The 20,562-nt window shown below is 36.8% G+C and overlaps 3 protein-coding genes across 13 annotated transcripts; 2 read left to right on the plus strand and 1 right to left on the minus strand.

Moving 5' to 3' along the window:
• Positions 1 to 1,840: 1,840 nt before the first annotated feature.
• LOC129576395 (mucin-2-like) lies at positions 1,841 to 4,746 on the plus strand. Its single transcript, XM_055461497.1, has 3 exons — positions 1,841 to 2,868; positions 3,377 to 4,175; positions 4,314 to 4,746. The coding sequence occupies exons 1-3, from the start codon at positions 2,189 to 2,191 to the stop codon at positions 4,539 to 4,541; spliced, it is 1,707 nt and encodes a 568-aa protein (XP_055317472.1). The 5' UTR covers positions 1,841 to 2,188; the 3' UTR covers positions 4,542 to 4,746.
• On the minus strand, positions 4,732 to 7,273 carry LOC129576398 (venom serine protease-like). Its single transcript, XM_055461505.1, has 10 exons — positions 7,172 to 7,273; positions 6,693 to 6,836; positions 6,362 to 6,420; positions 6,148 to 6,271; positions 5,957 to 6,019; positions 5,848 to 5,873; positions 5,543 to 5,747; positions 5,311 to 5,467; positions 4,996 to 5,183; positions 4,732 to 4,925 (listed from the first exon to the last, which is right to left on the minus strand). Exons 1-10 carry the CDS (start codon positions 7,209 to 7,211, stop codon positions 4,732 to 4,734), a joined length of 1,200 nt encoding a protein of 399 aa, XP_055317480.1. The 5' UTR covers positions 7,212 to 7,273.
• Positions 7,079 to 20,066, plus strand: LOC129576385 (M-phase inducer phosphatase). 11 transcript variants are annotated; one of them, XM_055461394.1, is made up of 9 exons: positions 8,848 to 9,123; positions 9,300 to 9,675; positions 12,300 to 12,784; positions 12,926 to 13,186; positions 13,336 to 13,632; positions 13,723 to 13,894; positions 13,961 to 16,448; positions 16,520 to 17,385; positions 17,490 to 20,066. In XM_055461394.1, exons 3-9 carry the CDS (start codon positions 12,628 to 12,630, stop codon positions 17,740 to 17,742), a joined length of 4,494 nt encoding a protein of 1,497 aa, XP_055317369.1. In that variant the 5' UTR covers positions 8,848 to 9,123; positions 9,300 to 9,675; positions 12,300 to 12,627; the 3' UTR covers positions 17,743 to 20,066. The 11 variants fall into 11 exon arrangements, with proteins under 11 accessions (XP_055317372.1, XP_055317364.1, XP_055317361.1 ...); XM_055461393.1 differs by having other exon boundaries at positions 8,858 to 9,189; XM_055461388.1 differs by having other exon boundaries at positions 8,998 to 9,189; positions 9,300 to 10,208.
• The last annotated feature ends 496 nt before the right edge of the window (positions 20,067 to 20,562 follow it).

Below are 20,562 nucleotides of genomic sequence, written 5' to 3' on the forward strand. Positions count from 1 at the left end.
TATGGAATCAACACAATTCCGGCTAATACAGCACAAAGAGGCAATTTATATGCACGATTGGCCCCAAAACAGTTTGAACCTGTAACACCACCTGGTAGCCCACCACCAATGGTATCGAAGCAGGAGGAATCAACACCATCAAATCAGTCGGCGCTACTACGAATGTTCGACAATATTCTTCAGAAGCAAAGCCAAAGCAATCAAACGGAAAATACTCCGAAGCTAACGTATGAACGTGTTTCGATTTCGCTCCCATTGCAGTCACCGGAAAATGTAAAATTCGCACTTGAATCCGATTTGCAATTGCATTTGGTTCCAGATATTGCAACAAAAACACCAGTCTCCATTTAAGGCCACACCGTCGACAGAATCGCAAAACGCAGCTACTCCTATTTTCGATGAAAAACCGATTATGAACACACGACTGGTCCCATTGAAACCGCCACCTGTTGCCATTGATCGGAGCACAAGCAATAGCAATCAGCCAAAATGAGGCATTCATTCACGGCTCGAACCAAAACAGATCAATTTTACTTCAGAATTGGATGAAATGAATAAAAAGGTGAATTGCCTGGTTTTCTGTTGAATAGATTTTGGAATCATTGTCATTCTATTAAATCAAAAACTGTCAAATGGATCGAACCAAACGCTCTTTTCATATTTATCATTTTTTTGCACTTCATTCTTAGCTACATGGTGTCTCTTTGATAGACGTGGGAACAAAGGCAATGGACAAAGTTAGCCGTCGCGCATCTGCCAAAAAAACGGACTTGAATGCACGTCTCCAACCAAAGCAATTAGGAATGGATTGGGAGGGATTCGCATTCAGCAAATGTGGCAAAACAGTCAATGTCACAGATAACTTTTGAAACGTCAACTTCGTTACGATACGCTGTTTTTCTTCAATTGATACCACGAGAAATAGCTTTGGAAGATTTTTACTTTTTCATGTTACGCGTGAAAAGATATTTCATAGGTGAATCCAGTAAAATTCCATAATATAACAAAAACTGTAACTTTTCCGAATATAAATTCCATTTATACCCCACCATATTGCTCGCAATATTAATTTTTTTTTCTAAAAGACAGAAATCTCTATTGAAAATGTTATCATAAACATATTTTTAAGTAAATAAATCGAAATAAGAATTTCTGAAGTCAGACAAAACAAGTAATGTAACATTTGTAATAGGACAAACATATACGAAATACTCTGCTAAAAAAAATCCACTTTATGTTTGAAATGGAGAAGAAAAATGCGATTCATAATTGTATCAACTTGGTTTGGACAGCAGTTTGCGTACATTTGACAGATATGCCGTTGTTTTTCGAATTCAAACCATGCGATAAGCATTTGTTTATAAAAACACACGATCGCTGCATTAGCATTCTCTCTACTGACCTTAGTATCTTTCCTTCTTTCTTTCTTTCTTCTTTCTTTTTCGTTCTAACTTGTGAGGATAGAGTGTCTTTCTGCACATTTCATCGGTCGACCGAATCACAGCATCGCAATGTGATGGAAAGAGACGGAGGTAATCAAATTTCAGCTAACGCTTCAGTCGGTGGCGAATAAACGCTCATATTGCGACTCAAAATAATGCAGTGTATTGTTTCAAGCCTTTCTACAGTAACAGAGTGATGTAATCTACTCTCAAACTGTCTCAAACGGTTTCACACGATTCAAATGTAAGTTTTAGTTCTGCATTGTGTTTCAGTATTTGCGGTTAGAATTTTCTGCACGCTTCATTTTGCGTTGAACCACCGTCTTCTCTCTCTCTCTCGCCCTTTATTCTGCAATATGATCTCCGTCAACACATTGAAGTGTGAAATGAAGCTCAGTAGCAGCAGTGTAATATGGTCAGTGGAATCGAAGCGCACACATATACACAGCATAAACGGTAGCACCAGAAGAGTTGCCGACTCACAAAATCGTGATGTTTTTCACTTTATCGTATTCAAATGCGTCTAACTGTAACAATATAAGAGAGAGAGAACAACATTGATTGTGTAAGTGGGATTTTAGCCGACGACACACAGCACCACGATTATATCGTATGACACACACAGTGCTTTGGACGAGAGCTCATCATACGACTTGTATTTCATACATGCGGTCAATCGACAGAGAAAAATTTTTGCAATATTTTCTGCTGTGTTTCGTGATTGTTTGGCCAAGCATATCAAAACAATGGACGAATCGGTAAAACTAATAAGATCGTTGTTGAATCTACACGGCGGTTTGTTGATTCATGAAATTAACAACGAGTACATGAAAGATGTTGGCAAGCCGGTGCCGTTCAATAGTTTTGGCTTCAATACATTAGAAGAGTTTCTGAAGTCCACTGGCCAATTTACAGCAACAAGATCAGCAGCAGGACTCAAAGTTACTGCAAAATTGACTCACCAATCGGCACACATCGTTAAATTGTGCCAAGAGCAAAATATGAGCGTAAGTGAACGCAAACGAAGAAGAAAGAAGACAATCGCAAGAACGAATGCAAGTTTGGCACGTCCCAATGTGAGAAGTGCCGCAACAATGTCAAAGTCACGACCAATGGTAGCTACGCTACTTCTTCCATCAAATCGAATAATTCGACCAGGTAACAGCATAAAACGTGTTCCAGGCATGTCAAATTCAAACCCAAGACCAGCTCTAGTTCAAATTTCAAGCAATCGGCCATCAAATGCATCGCAACAAGCACAAAATATACAGAACTCGCATTCAACACAAAACGTGAAACAAATACCAACGGTAGCTGTCAAATTGCCGCCAACAAATGTACCACCACAGCCAAACGGGATGGTGTTAACCAAAAACCTGACGCCAATGAAAAATCCAGAAAAATCAAAACTCAATTTCGCTGAAATGTAAGTATATTTGATATCACAAGTAGCCATAGACGAAATGTGAATGGAAATACATGTTGTGTATTTAGAAATGGTGTTGGATAAATCCAAATTCAATTGTGTCTAGACAACATGGGAACTACTCCATCGTGAGTGTCATTGATAGTTTGATGTGATGATTTATTGCTCATGTTATTGCCATTTCGCCGGAGTCACATTCGGTAACCGTTAAGCTGACGCAAAATGTTGATATAAAGTTTGTGTACTAGCTAAACATTCACCCTTTGGCCGTCAACCAGATCATACCCTATATTCGGTCACTTTTTGTCAATTTATTACTTCAACGTCAATGCAAATGCAACGTTTTCATGACGAGCCGATTACGCCAATCGCAAACGGTCTCTATGAGTGCACATACATTGAAAAATATCGGTAGTTTTTTTTTCAAGTGTTTTTTTTTTTTTCATTGTGAATAATTTTTTTTTGTTTTCTTTCACTCTCGTTTTTTTCCCAAATTGCCGCCAACTAGTGTACGACCACCACAGTCAACAAACGGGATAGTGTCAACCAAAAAACTGGCACCAATGAAAAAGCCAGAAAAGCCAAAACTCGATTTACACGCACGATTGGCCCCAAAAAAGATTAATTCCGAATCACCACCTGAAAGTTCAACATCAATGGTGTTATCGGAACCGGCTAAACGACACCTCACGCTCGACTTGCATACAAATATTGAATCAACAACACCGATGCCGTCACCTTCCCATACACCTACGACAACACCACCGGCCAAACGTGTTAATTTGCGTGCGCGTTCAGCAATGAAGCAGGCACAATCTTCTGAATCAGACGAATCGACACCATCACCGACAGTTCCTTCAAATCGATCGACGCTGTTTCGATTGTTTGAAAATGTTCGACAGGAGAGGAAATCAATGGAAAGTGCCCCGAAGTCAAATGCACGTTCAGTTACATTCGCGATACCAACATCGGAAATTATTGAACAGGAACATAAGCCCGATTTGTATTCGCGTTTTGTACCAAAACAACCGGAAGATGAACCAACAACACCAGTTTCTCAGACACGGCCTATGTCACCTTCGCACACGCCATTTATGACCACACCGCCGATTGAATTACAGCACGCCGTTTCACCTACTCTCAATGACAAACCGAAGTTGAACACACGATTTATCACATTTAAACCACCACCTGTTGCCAGAAGTTCGGATTCAAACGGCAACAATGAGGCAAAAGGAAACATTTATGCACGTCTTCCGGCAAAACAGATCAACTATACCTCAGAATTGGATCAAATGAGCAAACAGGTAAAATGAATTTTTTTTTTCTGTCGAATCGTTTTTGGAATCATTGCCATTTTATTAAATCGAAATTGAATCGAATCAAAACGCTCTTTTGATATTGAAACTCATTAATTTCATCATTTTATTGCATTTTATTCTTAGCTAAATGCTGTCTCTTTGATGGACGTAGACCAATCTGCTGACGACTGTACCGACTCTCAAGCGAAGGGAATACAAGCTAACGGTGTTACACCGGTTAAGAAACTGGATCTGGATGTACGTCTTCAGAAAATCGCACCAAAGCAATTGCAAATGGATTGGGACGAATTGGCATGGACGCGTTCAGTCAACCGATGTGGTAATGATGTTCGTGTGACAGTTAATTTTTGAAGTATCAAATTTCGGAACATTCCATAGCAACAATTGAATGCATACACACACATTTTTAAAGAATCGCAACTAAATCTATTTTTTACGAAACAGTTTAATTTTACCAAAAAAGGCATCTCTCTCTCTCTCTAAAACATACATATTGAAAGTAAAAAAAGATCAATTAAATTAAAATTTTTATAATAAACATTTATTGAACACAAAATCGTGCGTAACGAGCTTCACTCGTAATCCAGTCTAAATAAGCGGCCACACGGGTGCTGACACTCGGCATTGATGAAGCACAGTTCACCCCAAAGCTGGTAATTCCGATTTGATAGAGTAAATTGTTGCCAGTGACATCACTAAACAGCAACGGTCCGCCACTATCATAGCTGCATGTATCTGTCAATTCGAAATATTATTTGAATGCGATGGAATATTTTAAATGTGTAAGTTTAAGATATGTAAGTACCTTTGTTTCTTGTGTAAGTACAGAACTGTCCAGAGGTTATTCGATTGGGGTATGCAGCTTCACATTTTAGCTGACTCGTTACGTCCAATGCCACTTTTTGAAGCCGACTTGAAACGGGTCCACCATATTCAATAGTGCCCCATCCCAGAGCAACAACGCTACGACCTTCAAACGATGCTGATTGATATCTAAAATGGTGTCATTCAAAAAATCTAGTTAATCATCGATTGATATAGAATTCCCTTTTTTCCGTTGTGCATAAATTATTGGAATTCAAAATGAAGTGCTCGGATTTATGCGCTTAAAAGCACTTACTTGAAGGGGAGGCAAATTGGTCCAACACCATTGTTGAATGCGATTGGTTTGGCCAGTGTTATGAGCGCAATATCATTAATATCCTTCTCCGATGAATAGCTCGGGTGTCTAACTGCTGATGCAATTGCGTACTTTTGAGTATACGGTGTTTCAGATGCTAGTAATAAACGAATAATCAACAGAAATTCGCTACAAATTAGAATTATTTAAAAAATAAATTTGGCGCACATACGATTTCTATAATCATGTTCGCCAACCAATAGCTCTAGCTGCTCCGCAAACTTTCCCGGTGAATTGACGCAATGGGCAGCTGTTAAAGCGTAATACTGATCAATTATTGTCGCTCCACATTGAACTTGACCATCTTGTTTTGTTACGATCGCCGCCATACTTGGGTATTCATTTATGCCAGTTTCGACACCGTTTACAATTCGCGCCTAAAACGTTCAATTTATATGATTTTCAATTTTAATTGTAATTTAATAAATACGGAGTTGACATGAACGCACGACTAGAAAAGATCTGATAGATCATTACCTGATTTTTTCTGCCACATTCACACCCTTTGGTGCAAAAAATAAATTAAAAATTTATCTGAAGTGGTTCAATAAATTTCATTTTAAGCTAAAGAAATTTTCTACCAAACCTTTAGTGGCGTACAATTCACATCGATATGTTCCACCTCGACTTTGTGGCGGGGAAAACAGAGCTGAAATTGTTTATGATTATTTCAACTTGTTTGACATTTTTTTGGCATTCGTAGCATGTAACGATTATATTTATTATGGATTATTACATTTTTAAAAATATTTTTGAATGGTTCTAAATTAAAATTACCAACAACAATTCGTTCTGAAAATGATTTCGTTGTAAATGGTCCAGTGCAGTATCGTTCGCTGTCTGCTAAATTGGTATTACCAGCTCTGGACACTTGCAGTCGATCACCTGCACATCGGTCTGACTGAAAATCGGGGAATCGATTCAAAACAAGTCAATAGATTTGTCATCAAGTCACCAACAAGAATAATAACACCAAAGTGTTCCCACTTACATAAGGTAAGTTCACATCAGTGCATCTTAGAATTATTTGATTGCCAGCAGGAGCCTGAGCTGTTAATTGTGACGAAGAAAAATTGAAACAAAGTTTGAACAATTGAAAATACTTTTATGAAGAGGTGCAATAGATTTAGCTGTAGGCTAGAAATGATCTACAAAAAAAAAATCAAATCATTCTATACGAAATGAGCCTATTAAATGGGTTAGTACTTTCAACAACTAACCGATTCAATGGAATAGAAAATATTCCAGAGAAAAAAGAAGAATAAAACCAAGTATCCAGTAGAAAAGAGGTAAAACTTAACGGTCATCATAGTCGAACGTACCTGTGTAACGGCAAAAAGTGCCCGGTGCATATGGATTATTGTAGTTTGGTGATGTGAAAGAGTAAACAACATTCGGGGTGAGTTCTTTGTAAAAGTCACAATTGGCGAAATTCTGTGCAAAAGTCCAGTCAATACAATACAGCACTGAAAAAAATCGTTAAAAAAATATTTGTATAAATACGATATCAAACTAGATCCTCAAATATAACGGGCACAAAAATCAACCGAATATTTCCACCAAGCTGTTGCTTATCTTTCTACTTCTTCTATTTTTTTTTCTTTTTTTTGCTTTTTATTGCGTTTTGTTGTTTGCGAAGCGGCGAATAAAGCAAACAAACATGAGTCATTGCCTAAGCGTATAGCTTTGATTGAGGAATCGCGCACGCGAGTGATTCAATTCTTGCCGGACACTGTCACTTCGTTCACTTCGTTGGTGAGTTTGTTTTCGCAATAAACAGAAATTGTTTTGACGCACTTACGAAATGGAATCAAATATTTCAACGGTGAATTTTTCATCATAGAAAATGTTTTATTGAAAAAAAATGTTTATTTTGAAAACGTATTTAATTTTTAAAAAAAATTCGAACGAATATTCAGAGGAACAGAAAAAAAACAAAATTATAAGAAAAATCGAGCACTTTTTTTCTCTGAAACGTCAATTTCACAATGCCGCGAAGGTGTGATTTAGAATAGATATTTATGCAGGGAGCAAAATAAGAAATGGCAAATTGTGTTCGTTGCATGCATTTTTATTTTGGTGGAGAGAGATAATTATTTGAGCCCTCATGGCCAGGAAACGTATAGCAATATTCAATGTTGAACTCAGTTGAAATAATAGGTCGTATTCGCATATCCAAATACCGGTATATGTAACAAATAGCAACAAGCGTTTTTATTACGTGTTATTTGTGAGATTAAGGAAAAGTTGTTGAACAGTGCCTGCTTACAATCAAATACCGAATTCGAATATTTATTTTCGGTCGAATTAAGTTTCCCGCGAAATGGATTAAAAAGTTATGGTTTGATATAAAAACACACATACACTGACCTAAATTTGAATGAAATGTTTGTTTTTCTAGAGTGAAATGAACGGAAAAAAGACATTTATCATTGTGGATGATAACCCAATTGCAAATGGTAAACTTAATCATTTCCACATACACACACACACATACACCGCGAGAAACGCCGATAAAAACCAAAACAAGAAAAAAAAAATATTGTGCTTTGGCACCTGATAAATGTGATTATCGTTCGTAATGAAATCATATTCGAAAAATAAAACTGTTTGTATTTTTATCGAAAAAAATCAGCGGAAAAAAATGCGAGCAATCGTAGGAGTTAGCGCCCTTGAATTGTGAAATGTAAAATAATTCGTTCGAATTTATCGCACATAGCGCCTGAGCATGTTCAATGTAAAGTTTTTATCAAAAATCCGGAGTAATAAAACTGAATGAATTGAATGAGACGTCATAACATGTAAACATGTTCAATTATAGAACCTTGCAAAGAAAGACGGGGAGAGAAAGAAAGACATAAAGAAATTGCAATGACCGATGGTCATTCAGCGGCAGCTTTGGAATTGATAAGCCATTTTACAAACAACCTATTTGTTATTCCTCATTGCAATTTTTCCAGAAATTCGGACTTTTTATGTAATTTCTGTTGATGTTATTTCATCGTTGGTTTAAGTTTCATCAGTGGTTTGAGTTTCCCGCTAGAATGGTGGCAAATCTAGTACTGCAATATGTTGGTTGTATCGATATTTGACTAAAAACACAACAAAAAATAAAACAAAATTACTCGCAAAAAATATGACCATCAATAATTCCACAAACTTTATTCACGATTGCATTTTCTTTTGCAACCGAATCAATGATTCCTCATGCCACACGGGCAAAAAAAGAGCTCAGAACATGTAAAAGGGAAAAAAGAGCGTACTACAACAATCGTTAGGTGTCATGATTCATTGTCATAGCAAAAGCCCATTTTGTGTCAAATACTACGATGCACACAAACACACGAATCGAAAGAGTATAAGTGAACACATGCAAGGGCCCCCAGATGAACTAAGTCAGTCCAGTAACAGAGAGAAAGAGAGAGAGAGAGAGAGAGAGGTTGTGAAAAAGAAAGGAAATCAAAAACAAATGCGCCTGTGTGTAAGTGCCTGTGAATAAACACAAACAAAGCGTTCTTCAGTCAGTCAGTCGTTGGTTGTTTTTTTCTTCTCTTCTCTCTTTTGCTTCGTTCGAATCTCTATACTATACTCATTACATATTATTCTCTCATGATATTTTTTTCTTCTGCTCTTTGCTGTCTCGCTCGCTCTTTTCTTTCGACTTTATGAACATGACGCACTGACAATTTGCCATCAACTGTGAATCGTGAATATAAAAGGAAATGTCGTGATAAATAGAACTTCTCTTTCGAAGTTTGTGTATATGTATAAAATAATATTTTTTTTTTCTTATATTCCATTTCGAATACAAAACTTTTGGTTAGTTTTTTCGGTCTTTTTCCGTTTTTATTTTTGTTTCTTTTTTTTTTTTTGTGATTCGAAAATTGTGTGCACCATTCGCTTATTTTAAGAATCTCTCCCCGAAATAGTGAAGTTGGATGGAAGGAAAGAAAGTGATAAATCAGATGCTTAATACGAACAATATATTGTGTGAAAGGAAAATACGAACAATATACATCGGGAATTTAAATCAAACGAAAAAGAAAACAAAACGAAGAAGAGACCTGAGTACAATCAGTTTCTTCGTTCGTTGATAGATATTGTGAGAGTGAAAAAACGAAAGAAATTAAAAAAAAAAAATCGTTCGACCAAAATGCCATATCAAAGTGAGAAGCAATTTTCAGAAAATTAATTGGCAGGAAATATGTTGTGGTGGTGGTTTGTTTGAACCAAATATCATAATGTCCATTTAATACGATTTTAGTGGATTAAATGAATGAACGAAAGGAAAACGAAACCAAACACGTACGTTTAGCATTTGTTGGGTTTTAGTGCAATCAATAACAATAATAAACATTAAAGAATTTAAAAGAAACAACTTGAACACGAACTGCCTCAACAATTTTCTCTTCTATCCGCGATCTTTAAGTTTGGTGTCAACAATATTCACCGAACGAAAAATCGACAATGGATAACATACCGAATTGGCGAAATCATTGATAAAACTGTGAACATCAGCCAAGAGCGCTGACATACATGAACGAAACATTTCGAGCATATATATATATATATATATAAGCATGCTTCTTATATACTTGCATGTGTATATCCGAAGGAAGAGATAGTGTTTGAATTTGTTTCTTTTTTTTTTTGTTGGAACTAATGTCAAATATTTCCATTTCGACGCATAAAATATGCAAGTGATATTAGTGAAACTAGAAATTGTTTAGGTTTTGGTATCCCAAACAATTAATTCAAAGTGAAAAACACATTCATTTTTTCGAAATAGTCAACTGGTGGTGTTGGTTTAGCTTCTTCTTTTTTTTGTCATTCGTATGGTAATGTTTATCAAAAGTGCTACTGAAGAAACATCCTCAGCCCAATTCCTTTCATGGAGTCAATGGGCAATTGAATGGTGTGTGCATGTGTTGATATGTGTGTGTGTGAGGTGTATTCAAATTGAATTATTACAAAGCAACAATAGAAACAAAATAAAGCCAACAACAATAGACTTTACAAGATATGACAATTGAAAGGCACATTTATAATTTGCATTGGTGACATATTTGGCTGAAAGAGATCGATTTTCTCTCTCTTTCTCTCTCTCTCTCTCTCTCTCTCTCTCTCTCTCTCTCTGTATATTTTTTTTCGTTCAATCTGTCTCTCGTTGTATGAAGTGACAACAACACAACACACGGATGAGTAGAGAAAGTGTGAATGGCTAATTTCATAATTAAATTTGTATGCTTGTGTGTGAAAGACGAAGAGAAGTAGATAGTAGTACAGAGACAGTGAAAGGGAGATAGACATAGCATTGAACGCAATGCATATGCATCTTTGGGTCTATCGGTCATAAACAATCGCATATTCTTTCACTTTCAAATGCAACGAACAAAAAAAAACTGTGTGTACATATTACCGATTAATTGAATCGAATTCTCTGTCTTGAGCTGTCAATTAGGGAGAGTGAATGGCGGTGTGTGTGTGTGCTCGGCGAATGAGATCAGTGCTATGGAATTAGAGTTGCATTTGGCGTGCATATGTGCTGTTGTTGTGTGTGGTTTTCTCAATTGAAGTCGGTCGGAAGTAATCCATTACTCTTCAAAACGATTTGTAAAACTTACGACACACACACACACACACAAACAGCAGAGAAACAATTTCAACGATGGAGACTACGACACACATTTTTCCTGTTGATATACAATATGTATCCGAGTCGTTTCCTTCAAATACTTGACTGAGTGCGCGTGTGCATTTTGTTAAATTCCGATTTATGAATTTTTCTGTTTTTTTTTATCGAAGCCCCAGACACAATCCATTAACAATGATAAGAAGTCTCAATGGCACACATTACACGATTGACTCGGTATAAATGTGCATAGGTACACTGTACAAGTACACTACACATATATGCATGGACGTTCTATCGTTTTACTCCATTTTTTTTCTCTAGTTCCTGATTTTTTTTTTTTCAAGGTTGCCCCAATATAAATGTGTGTGTATGTATCATGTCACATTGGCGGATGCATGCACATTTTTCACTTGGATTTTCCCGTGAGAAAGCTCTCTCTCGCTCTCTCCCTTGCCCGCTCACCGCCAGCACAACCAAAATAAACAACTGTTGCTAAAAATGCCCTTCATACACATCGATTGAGTGTGCCAATGCATTGAAATATCGATCTTTACCTCCATTCACACACAGAGAGGGGGAGAAATATGCGATGGCCTATATTTTGCTGTTATCTTCCTTATGCACGACAAACTGTACGACAACCATTAACGAGACGATTAATCGTTACAATAAATTGGTTTGTTTTTTTTTTCTCGTTCGTTTGTACGCTTTGTGCACGCACGCTTAAGGTATCACTCTCTCTCTCTCTCTTCAAATTCTGCGGAAATCTGATTCGCCAAGTCACAAAGTAAAGAATTCCAACAAACAACAGCGGCGGATGTGGAGAGGAAAAAGCACCGACGCTGTTTTTTTTCTCTTTCTTCTTGAAATAATCCAAGCAAATGAAAGTGGCGGAATCATCACGATGTTTGCACGTTAGATCTTGCCACGCACTGCAACTAATTATACCAGATGAAACATATACATCGCAAAAGTGCTTGAATGCTCTCTTTTCTTTGTCATGAATAATCCAATTGTTTTTGCTTTATTCCATTTTGTTGATTCATTTCCTTTTGATTGTGTTGGCCGCATTCGCAGAACTTTGGCTGATATCGAACTGTTTTTAGTTTCAATTTTTAAAGAATGAACACACATGTGTTAACAATTTACCGAAATCTATTCCGCGATATGTATATGTTATGTGTAGATTAAGTTAGATCAATGTAGAAAATACACTCATTATCAAATTATAATTTTATATTAATTTCAGTTTTTTTTTTCCTTTCGTTTCGACATTTAAAAAAAAAAAACACAGAAATGAATAGGCTTAAAATGGATGTATTTCACACGAGCGAATTCAATATAATTACATCCACACAAGCACAAATTCAAAGTCCTCCAACGCGTTAAAAGCAGCAACAAAAACAACAATAAGAAGGGAGAGAAAAATTGGATTACGTTGAGAATGTGTCAATTGAATTTAATAGAAAACACGCAAATCGATTACACGAGAGGAAACGAGACGAAATTAAATGCAATCGAAGTTATCGATTTCTGAAGCTGATGCTGAAGAGAAATACCAACCAACACAAAATACCAACAACAAGTCGAATCAAACGAGAGAGTGAGAACTATTTATACGAATGGATTCACACGAAACGGATTCGAAGTCGTCAAGGAATTTTAATAAACTAACGGAACAAGTAGTCACCAACCGCTCGATTGATGCCGACACAAATGCGATACTGAACAGTAGTGCCAATACGAACGAATACAAGGGCATTGACGTTACTGTCCAATGTAAGCACCATTTCTGCACTCTTTTTCTTTGTGTGTGTTATTTTTGAGCAAATCGTTTTCTTTTTTTAAATTCTTCTTTTGAATTTTTGATAAATGTTTACTAATTGATTTTTCTTTCCCTGGCAAATCACACACGATCAGCCAACCGCGATCACAATGTACCTGATAATTCACAACAACTGCATCATTCGCATCAATCGAAAGTGCCACATACACGATCTACATCGATGACCGGCGATGTGGTCGCTTCTACATCGGATCAGGCCATTACTGGCATATCATCACGCAAAAGCAAACAACGGAAATCCGACTCATCATCATCGTCACCAGCCATGTCGCCATCATATATACAAAACAAGCAATATCGTACGAATACGCCGCGAAACGTAGATCTTATTGAAAGTAAGTAAACACTTTCAAATTATCATTTGAAGCTCCGTTTTGGTTTTTCATCCATAATTCTTCGACGATTGTCTCATGATTTTCGATCATCATAAACTATTATTACGAATTTGGAACAATTGATCAACACTTTGTTTGATTTTAATCAGATGTGATGCATTCAAATGACAATAAAGAGAATGTTCCTGGCATTCATGCTCAGTATGGCAGCGCAACCACCGAACATCGTTTGGATTCGCCAAAATTTGCGCTACAACAAAATTCACCAAATACACCATTATCAAGCTATAAAAGTCCGTGTCCAAGTACACATTCATCGCCAATGTATACCGCACACGAGCCACGAACCGATTGTAATATTTTCACCTATTCACCCCTTATCACCGAACCGTTCAAAAATTCGACATATTTTCATTTTCCCGATGTCGATACACCATCACCGATTGGTTAGTTACCGTCTCTATGTCTATCCTATGACCTCTAGTCATAGAAATTTGAATTGTAATAAAGTTTTAAATGTTTCAAATACATTTTAGCTTTGGCGACTTCCCAAGAGGCATCTCGAGCACATTCTCAACTGTCGGCCACATCATTCAGTACACTTAACAATAACAATATGATCATTGCAACGGATGACAAGAAAAATAACCAAGCCACATTGATGAACAACAATAATAACAACAATTACAACAGAAGCAATTATAGCAGGTAAATTCATGAACAAAACACACAAACATATTTGAGACTAACTGTTTGGCTTTATTTGTGATTCAGCAACAACATTCAAATCGGAGCACCGGATGAGTGTTGCAGCAGTGCACCAAAGGTAAAGGCGAAAGAGGCAGCTGTGCGACGGGCTCGTTTAAAGTCGATTTCCTTGGATTCGGATGGTGCACGTTTGGTTGAAGAGAATCTGTGCATACCCGTTGAAGAGCTGATGGAACGAGCTCTTGCACAAACCGCATCATCATTTGATGAAGACACACCATTTCATTCGCCGGCCAATTTAACGTCATCCGAACATCAATCGCACACAAAATGTTTATCGAAAAATATCAATCATTTGGTGTTGGATCTATCGATTAAAGACGATTCATTGCCAAATGTTGACTATCAATCGTCGCCAAGCGACACAAAAGATGAACATTTCAAATTTTCAATGTCGAGGTCAAAATCGACCACACCAAAAACACCAACGCTAACACAAACGCGACAGAAGGCAATTTCATTGGATTCCGATCCAAAATACGAAAAGGAGCCATCGATTTCACTGGAACGCGGCGCTCACACACCCAGTGCTGGTAACAGTCAATTGGCAATAATGCGAAGCAAACCACATTTGATGCCGAATTTTCTGTGTGTCGAGAGTAATGCGTCGATGTCGGTGCCGACAACGCCGAGGCGACAGCAACTGGTGAAAAATACGCTAAGCAAACTGAATACAAACAATAGTAAGGGTGTTGGTAGTCGAAAAACTGGATTCGCATCGAGTGCCGAGTACTTTGCGAGCAAAAAGGCCAACGAACGGAAATGCAATGAAAAATTGCAATTAAATCCGGAAACGGAGCCAATACTTGAGGGAACGGTCGTCGATTATTATGACGATGTGTATGCCATTGAGCATGAGAATACGAGCAGCTTTGAAACCAGCACGGACGATGTTGATTGTGACATAATTTGCGGTTCGGCAAATAGTTTAATCAGTAATTGTGGCGGCACCAGCGGAACAAACAATCATAGTAATAATAATTCTGGCAGCAATTTTTCGGGTTTCCGAAGTAATATGAGTGCGGCTGGATTAAGCTTATCAAATTACAGTTTATCAAATTTTCAAGGGTCACACTGCAGTTTGACGCGTTCCAACTACAATATATTCGGAATGACATCGGCGGCAGCTGCGACGACGACACCGATGGCAACGGTACCGGCAAGTAATAGTCAAACTATACCTCCTGTCAAAACGAGTGCAGCGAGCAGCAAATGTTTTGCACCATCCACGCAACCATACCAACCGGCAACGATTGCGAGTAGTGGCACAACGGTGCCGGGCTCACGATCGAATTTCTGCATGAAAAAGAATTTGTTGCAGCGTCGCGGTTCGAATACGAGTTTGACATTGAACATTGTTGGCGGTACACATGCACCGGGCATAACGATGCAATCAACTCTCAATCGCTTTAACAGTCACAATGCGTTGAATGCGATGAGCACACCGTTTGATATGCAGCGCGCCAATACCACAATAGCAACGGCGAAAAAAGGTTTGCTCGAGCGACGAAACTCAAATGCCAGTCTAACGCTGCAGTTGGAATGCCGATCGAATATACAAAAACGAGCGCTAAGCACATCCAATTGCTATTTGCGTGGATCAGATTTGAGCCTGAGCAGTAGCAATAATTTTGAATCTCATTTGGAAGAGCATCGAATCTGTACGATGTGCGGTGGCGATGGAATACTAAAAGCCAAAAACACAAAACGTTCAACATCGGCATCTGGATGCAATAGCGAAAGTCGACGTAGTGAAACCCACTACCAAACTAATGATGATGGCACCGAAGATGCACTGAATGAAAAGAAATCGATGAGCTTCACGGACCAGCGATCGAAAACGAATCGCAGTGGACGAAGAAAATTCTTTAGTTCAGAAAATTTGAATATTCATCAAACATTTTCGCTGAGCCAGGCACCGATAAAAACTAGTTCGGTGGTCGATTTAAATCAATCGAATAGCGAAATGGATGATGTGTACGATGATCAAGAGACATCATATTGCCCATGTACAACATCCATCATACGAAATATCACCACAAAACCGTTAAGTCCACAAACCACTTCGGAAGATTTTAAAATTTATTTGGCCAACATTCAAATACTACAAAATGCATCGAATCTTTTAACCGATCATAAATTAACAACGCTTAGCAATGTATTTAATCGAAGCTATGGACGGTCGACAGTGAACGATGAGAAACCGTGCGACGCATGTGAAACGTGTACAATTTGTAAAACGTGTAAAGAATGCCTGACAAAATGTCGCTGTGAACAAAATTGCTTACTTACCAATTTGCATCAGGAATTTTGGGATTTACCTACCAATTACCAGGAGAAACCATTGGTTTTCGGATCACAAGTGAAAAATCGCTATAAAACCATTCTACCCAATGAACATTCGCGCGTGATTCTCGAAGCAGAAGTCGATTCAACTAGTCAAGCGAAAGAGCAACCCACGTCGGAACTCTATATCAACGCTAACTATATTAAGGTAAGCATTTTATTTTTCTCACTGAAATGAACCAACGGTAAAACTGTTCTCTTTTCTCATTCACGTGTTAGGGCCCTGATTATACTCAGAACTCGTACATCGCAACACAAGGACCCATGACAAACACCATTTATGATTTCTGGTTAATGGTTTACCAAAATTACAAAAAGAACCTGAAGTCAACCGCGGACAATGTGGATTTACCATTTCAGCAAAAGATTGCAATGCTTACCGATATTATTGAAAATGATGAATCGAAATGTGCCATCTATTTTCCACAAAACACCAGCAAATTCCTTTGCTTTTTGAGCAACGAAGAGCGACGCCACAAAGATTGTCAGCAATCGCAGTCACAACTTGAAGCTTATTTCGCTGAAAATGATCATGAATGGTTCAATTTAGTGCAACCAAATGAAATTCACACGGAAGTTATCGTTGATGATAATTGGCCCAATTTTCCCGCGTTTAATTTCAATTTCTTTAGCATAAAAACCGTTGACTGTCTCAACAAAGGCGGATACACGATTCGAAAATTCCATTGTCTGTACCATACATTCGAACGACTCCATAAAACTGACACAATGACGAGCGAGGCACAATCAATTCCATCGAACGTCGATGATGGCGCCATTGAGCGTAAGGTACATTTGTTTTTGGTGTATCATTACTGGTTTCCACATTGGCCCGATCATCGGTCACCCGAAAATATCGACGTTGTACTCGATATGTGCATCAATCTTATCGATTCAGATTGTGAACAAGAATTGTTGTCCGCACGCAATGATCTCTCGGCCGACGCAGCTAATAATCCAACCGATGAGGACGATTTCACTCAACCAACCACTTCCAATGAACTGCAAACCAACATAAAATGGCATAGTATGCCAATGATGCTGAATCAAGTACCATTCAACGGAGCAATCCCAATCATTCATTGGTTCGTTTTATTTAGATTTTTTTTTTCTTCTTAAACAAAGGCATCATTTCTATGTCATCTTGTATAGTCTTTTTCTAATATCCGCATTCAATTCTTTCTTGCAGCTCTGCTGGAATTGGTCGAACGGGCTGTGTAGCGGCAATTTTAAATGGTTTACGTCAATTACGGCTAAGCTATTTATCATCGTCAACATCGTCAGCTCTAAATGCTGACACAACGAAACATGCATCGGTTGATGTGTTGGGCATCGTAAGCAATTTGAGGCTACAGCGTGGTGGAATGGTGCAAAATAGCGAACAGTACGAGTTAATTCATCGAGCTTTATGCCTATATCATCAACGCTACTTATCGAAATAAAAGCAAATTTTTAGATGTTTTTAACAATTTGATGTCAAAATGAAGATGAAGACGAAAAAAAAATAACAAACAAAAAAAATCGAAGAAGAATCAGAATTATTAAGTATGGATCAATTGTTTTTTTTTTTTAAATGTGGTATTTCCTTTTTTGTAAACAATGATGAGTTGAAATAACAAAATATCGAAAACATTTATTCCGATTTTTTGCGGATGTTGTTTTGTTTATGTCGTGGCGCTAACTTTTGATGTTTTCATTGAATAATTTTTGGCGCATAGGCTTTTGTCCCACACCATCGGCATAAACAAGACGATTTCACACAAAATACAACGTACAATTACGTTTTGTTGTTTGGATTTCACTTTGTGTGTAAATTTTGCATCTGAATTCCACCACATACAAAAATACAACATTAAATATGTATACAAATTGTTTAGTTGGTCGTATAAATGAACAAATTTTATTAGTGAAATGACAACAACACCAAATTGATTCACTGTATTCATTGATGATTGTGTGATGTATTCCTATTTTTTTAATATGTGAATGAAAAGAAAGAGAAAAAAAAAACGATCAATTTTTATTTTAAAAAAACACACACACCTAGCATGGTATTGATGACGTATTTTCTTTTTTATGTGTAATTTTTTCTTTTCGTTCTTCTGAGGAAACAGAGCTAATTTGATTTACATTTATTTACATTCAAATACATTTTCATTTCGGATACAAAAAAAATTCTTACTCGGTTTCCCACATTTACATACATAGGCCATATCTATTTACCCTGTTTTATTTTTTAAAATACACTCACACACAAAATCGAATGCTTGCGCTAAACGAAAACACAACCATATTTTGGTTTTTTTTTCCCATTCTTTCGGCAAAGAACAACATTATACATAAATATTTTTTGAACCAAATCTTCCAAATTCATTGAGTTGGAAACAAAACAATGATTGTTTTAATATGATATGTAACACCTAATACAATGGGATCGTTCGCTTTTGATGTCCATAATTTTGAATTTTGAATCAATATCATCAGTCACAGCAACACACGATAATAACATAAACAATTTCTTTCTTTGCTTTTTTGTGAATTCTTCATGTGCCACGAGCACTCATCATACCGAAAACCGTTCTTTTCGGTTAGCACTGTCTTTCTTTTTTGTACAATATTATTTCCAGTATATTGTTTTTTTGTTAGTTTTTCTGAATATTTTTCTCTCTTTTCTATTGTTAAGATGAACAAAAAAAAAAAATGCCGTCTAATCTTATCAATTTGGACAAAGCAAATGATGAAGCAGACCGTAAATGAGATTATATAGATATTTTTAGTTAATTTATACAGAATTTGTCATTTTCGAATAAATTTGAAATTCTTCCAGCTTACCTTGTTCAATTTTATACCATAGAACCTATGAATAAGTGTATGTGCGGTGCGCTGATTTGACAATTGTACATTTCCATCGGAAAACAATGAATTATTTTGGAAATTGTATCGATATTGATCACGGTTAAATACATTTGTTTGGAATCAATAGATAGATTGATGTTATGGATGGGGTTCGGTACAGTTTCTTGTTGTTATTCGATGAAAATTCCTCGCATTTTTGGTTCAGTGCACTCAAGAAGATTTGCATAAATCAGTGCCTAGAATAAGCTTCAATCGTTTACCCCAACCGCGAAAATGGAACAAGAATTGACCATAGTTTCATGAACTCCTCCCCCCCCCCCACACACACACACACACACATGAAGTCCAATTCCCGAATGGCGCTTGATCGAAATGCTTTCGTGTGATACAATATCGATTGGAATCGTATTGACGATGTCTAAACTAAACGAAATAAAATGAAAATATATCATAAACGAATGACAATTTATGTTAATAGAAAATAGGGGACAAATTATAAGCTCGGTTTCGTGAAACGATAAAAACCATATTTTGAAGCTGGTTTCTCTGTATGGCTATGGATGTCAATTCTAAAAATTAATTATCCCATTGTTTACATAAATATACTATATAGGGGAAAAAAGATGTGAAATTCATTATGTATTTGCTCGTCTAAAAATATTGAACTATAACAGAAACTAATTTATTCGAGGACGATGTAACAGTCGAACTCCAGGGAACGCTACTTATTTTAGGCACTGATACGAGTATCGTTCATATAAGAATTTATGACAAAAAGTAAATATATTCATAGACAAATTGAAAAGAAAACTTTATGGAAAGTGACATCAAAATCACTGTAAACAACAAACCTGTACCTACTGTGTGAATTTTTAAATAAACAAACCATAATAATTCAATGAAATAAAAATTGTTTTCTGTTTTTTCAATTCATTTGATTGATTTAGAAACGAAAAAATCTATTATTGGTTGGAAAATGAATAAATTTTTGAAATAAATTTCAAAGGATATCTCCAAAATCTGATTGATGTATGATTCTAATCTTTGCATAGGTGACATATTAGGAGATGGTTGTCTAATCCGGACAATACAAATAACTTCACACTAATTTGGTGTATTGGACCATTTGATGCCTCTTTGAACGTGTCTTAACGAGATATATTGACGTCCTATGTTACAAACAGATTTGAAGGAGTCAGTATTGCTATTTTGCCATCATCTAACTAATTTCTGGAACAATGAAGTGCATTTGCTAATTTTATGATATTTTTGTATCACAAACACACATGGGAATAGATAACTCGTGATTCTTCGAGTAAGAAGTCGCGTTGAATGGAAATATTTTCAATTACGATTGTACATTGGCTGCCAGTACTTACCGATTCATTGCAAAACTTTTCCTTTGA

The sequence above is a fragment of the Sitodiplosis mosellana genome, unplaced genomic scaffold, assembly GCF_009176505.1.
Source record: "Sitodiplosis mosellana isolate CC-2019 unplaced genomic scaffold, AAFC_SMos_1.0 Smas_scaffold_6181, whole genome shotgun sequence".
Taxonomy (NCBI): domain Eukaryota; kingdom Metazoa; phylum Arthropoda; class Insecta; order Diptera; family Cecidomyiidae; genus Sitodiplosis; species Sitodiplosis mosellana.

Bases quoted from the DNA above. Each gene is read 5' to 3' on its own strand.
- LOC129576395 (XM_055461497.1), top strand. From the start codon at position 2,189: ATGGACGAATCGGTAAAACTAATAAGATCGTTGTTGAATCTACACGGC. The intron at 2,869-3,376 runs GTAAGTATATTT...GCCGCCAACTAG, and splicing joins AAACTCAATTTCGCTGAAAT to TGTACGACCACCACAGTCAA. The intron at 4,176-4,313 runs GTAAAATGAATT...TTTTATTCTTAG, and splicing joins TGGATCAAATGAGCAAACAG to CTAAATGCTGTCTCTTTGAT.
- LOC129576398 (XM_055461505.1), bottom strand. From the start codon at position 7,211: ATGATGAAAAATTCACCGTTGAAATATTTGATTCCATTTC. The intron at 6,020-6,147 runs GTAATTTTAATT...AAACAATTTCAG, and splicing joins TTCAGAACGAATTGTTGTTG to CTCTGTTTTCCCCGCCACAA. The intron at 5,874-5,956 runs GTTTGGTAGAAA...TTTGCACCAAAG, and splicing joins TGAATTGTACGCCACTAAAG to GGTGTGAATGTGGCAGAAAA.
- LOC129576385 (XM_055461397.1), top strand. From the start codon at position 12,628: ATGGATTCACACGAAACGGATTCGAAGTCGTCAAGGAATTTTAATAAA. The intron at 12,785-12,925 runs GTAAGCACCATT...ACACACGATCAG, and splicing joins CATTGACGTTACTGTCCAAT to CCAACCGCGATCACAATGTA. The intron at 17,386-17,489 runs GTTCGTTTTATT...TCTTTCTTGCAG, and splicing joins GCAATCCCAATCATTCATTG to CTCTGCTGGAATTGGTCGAA.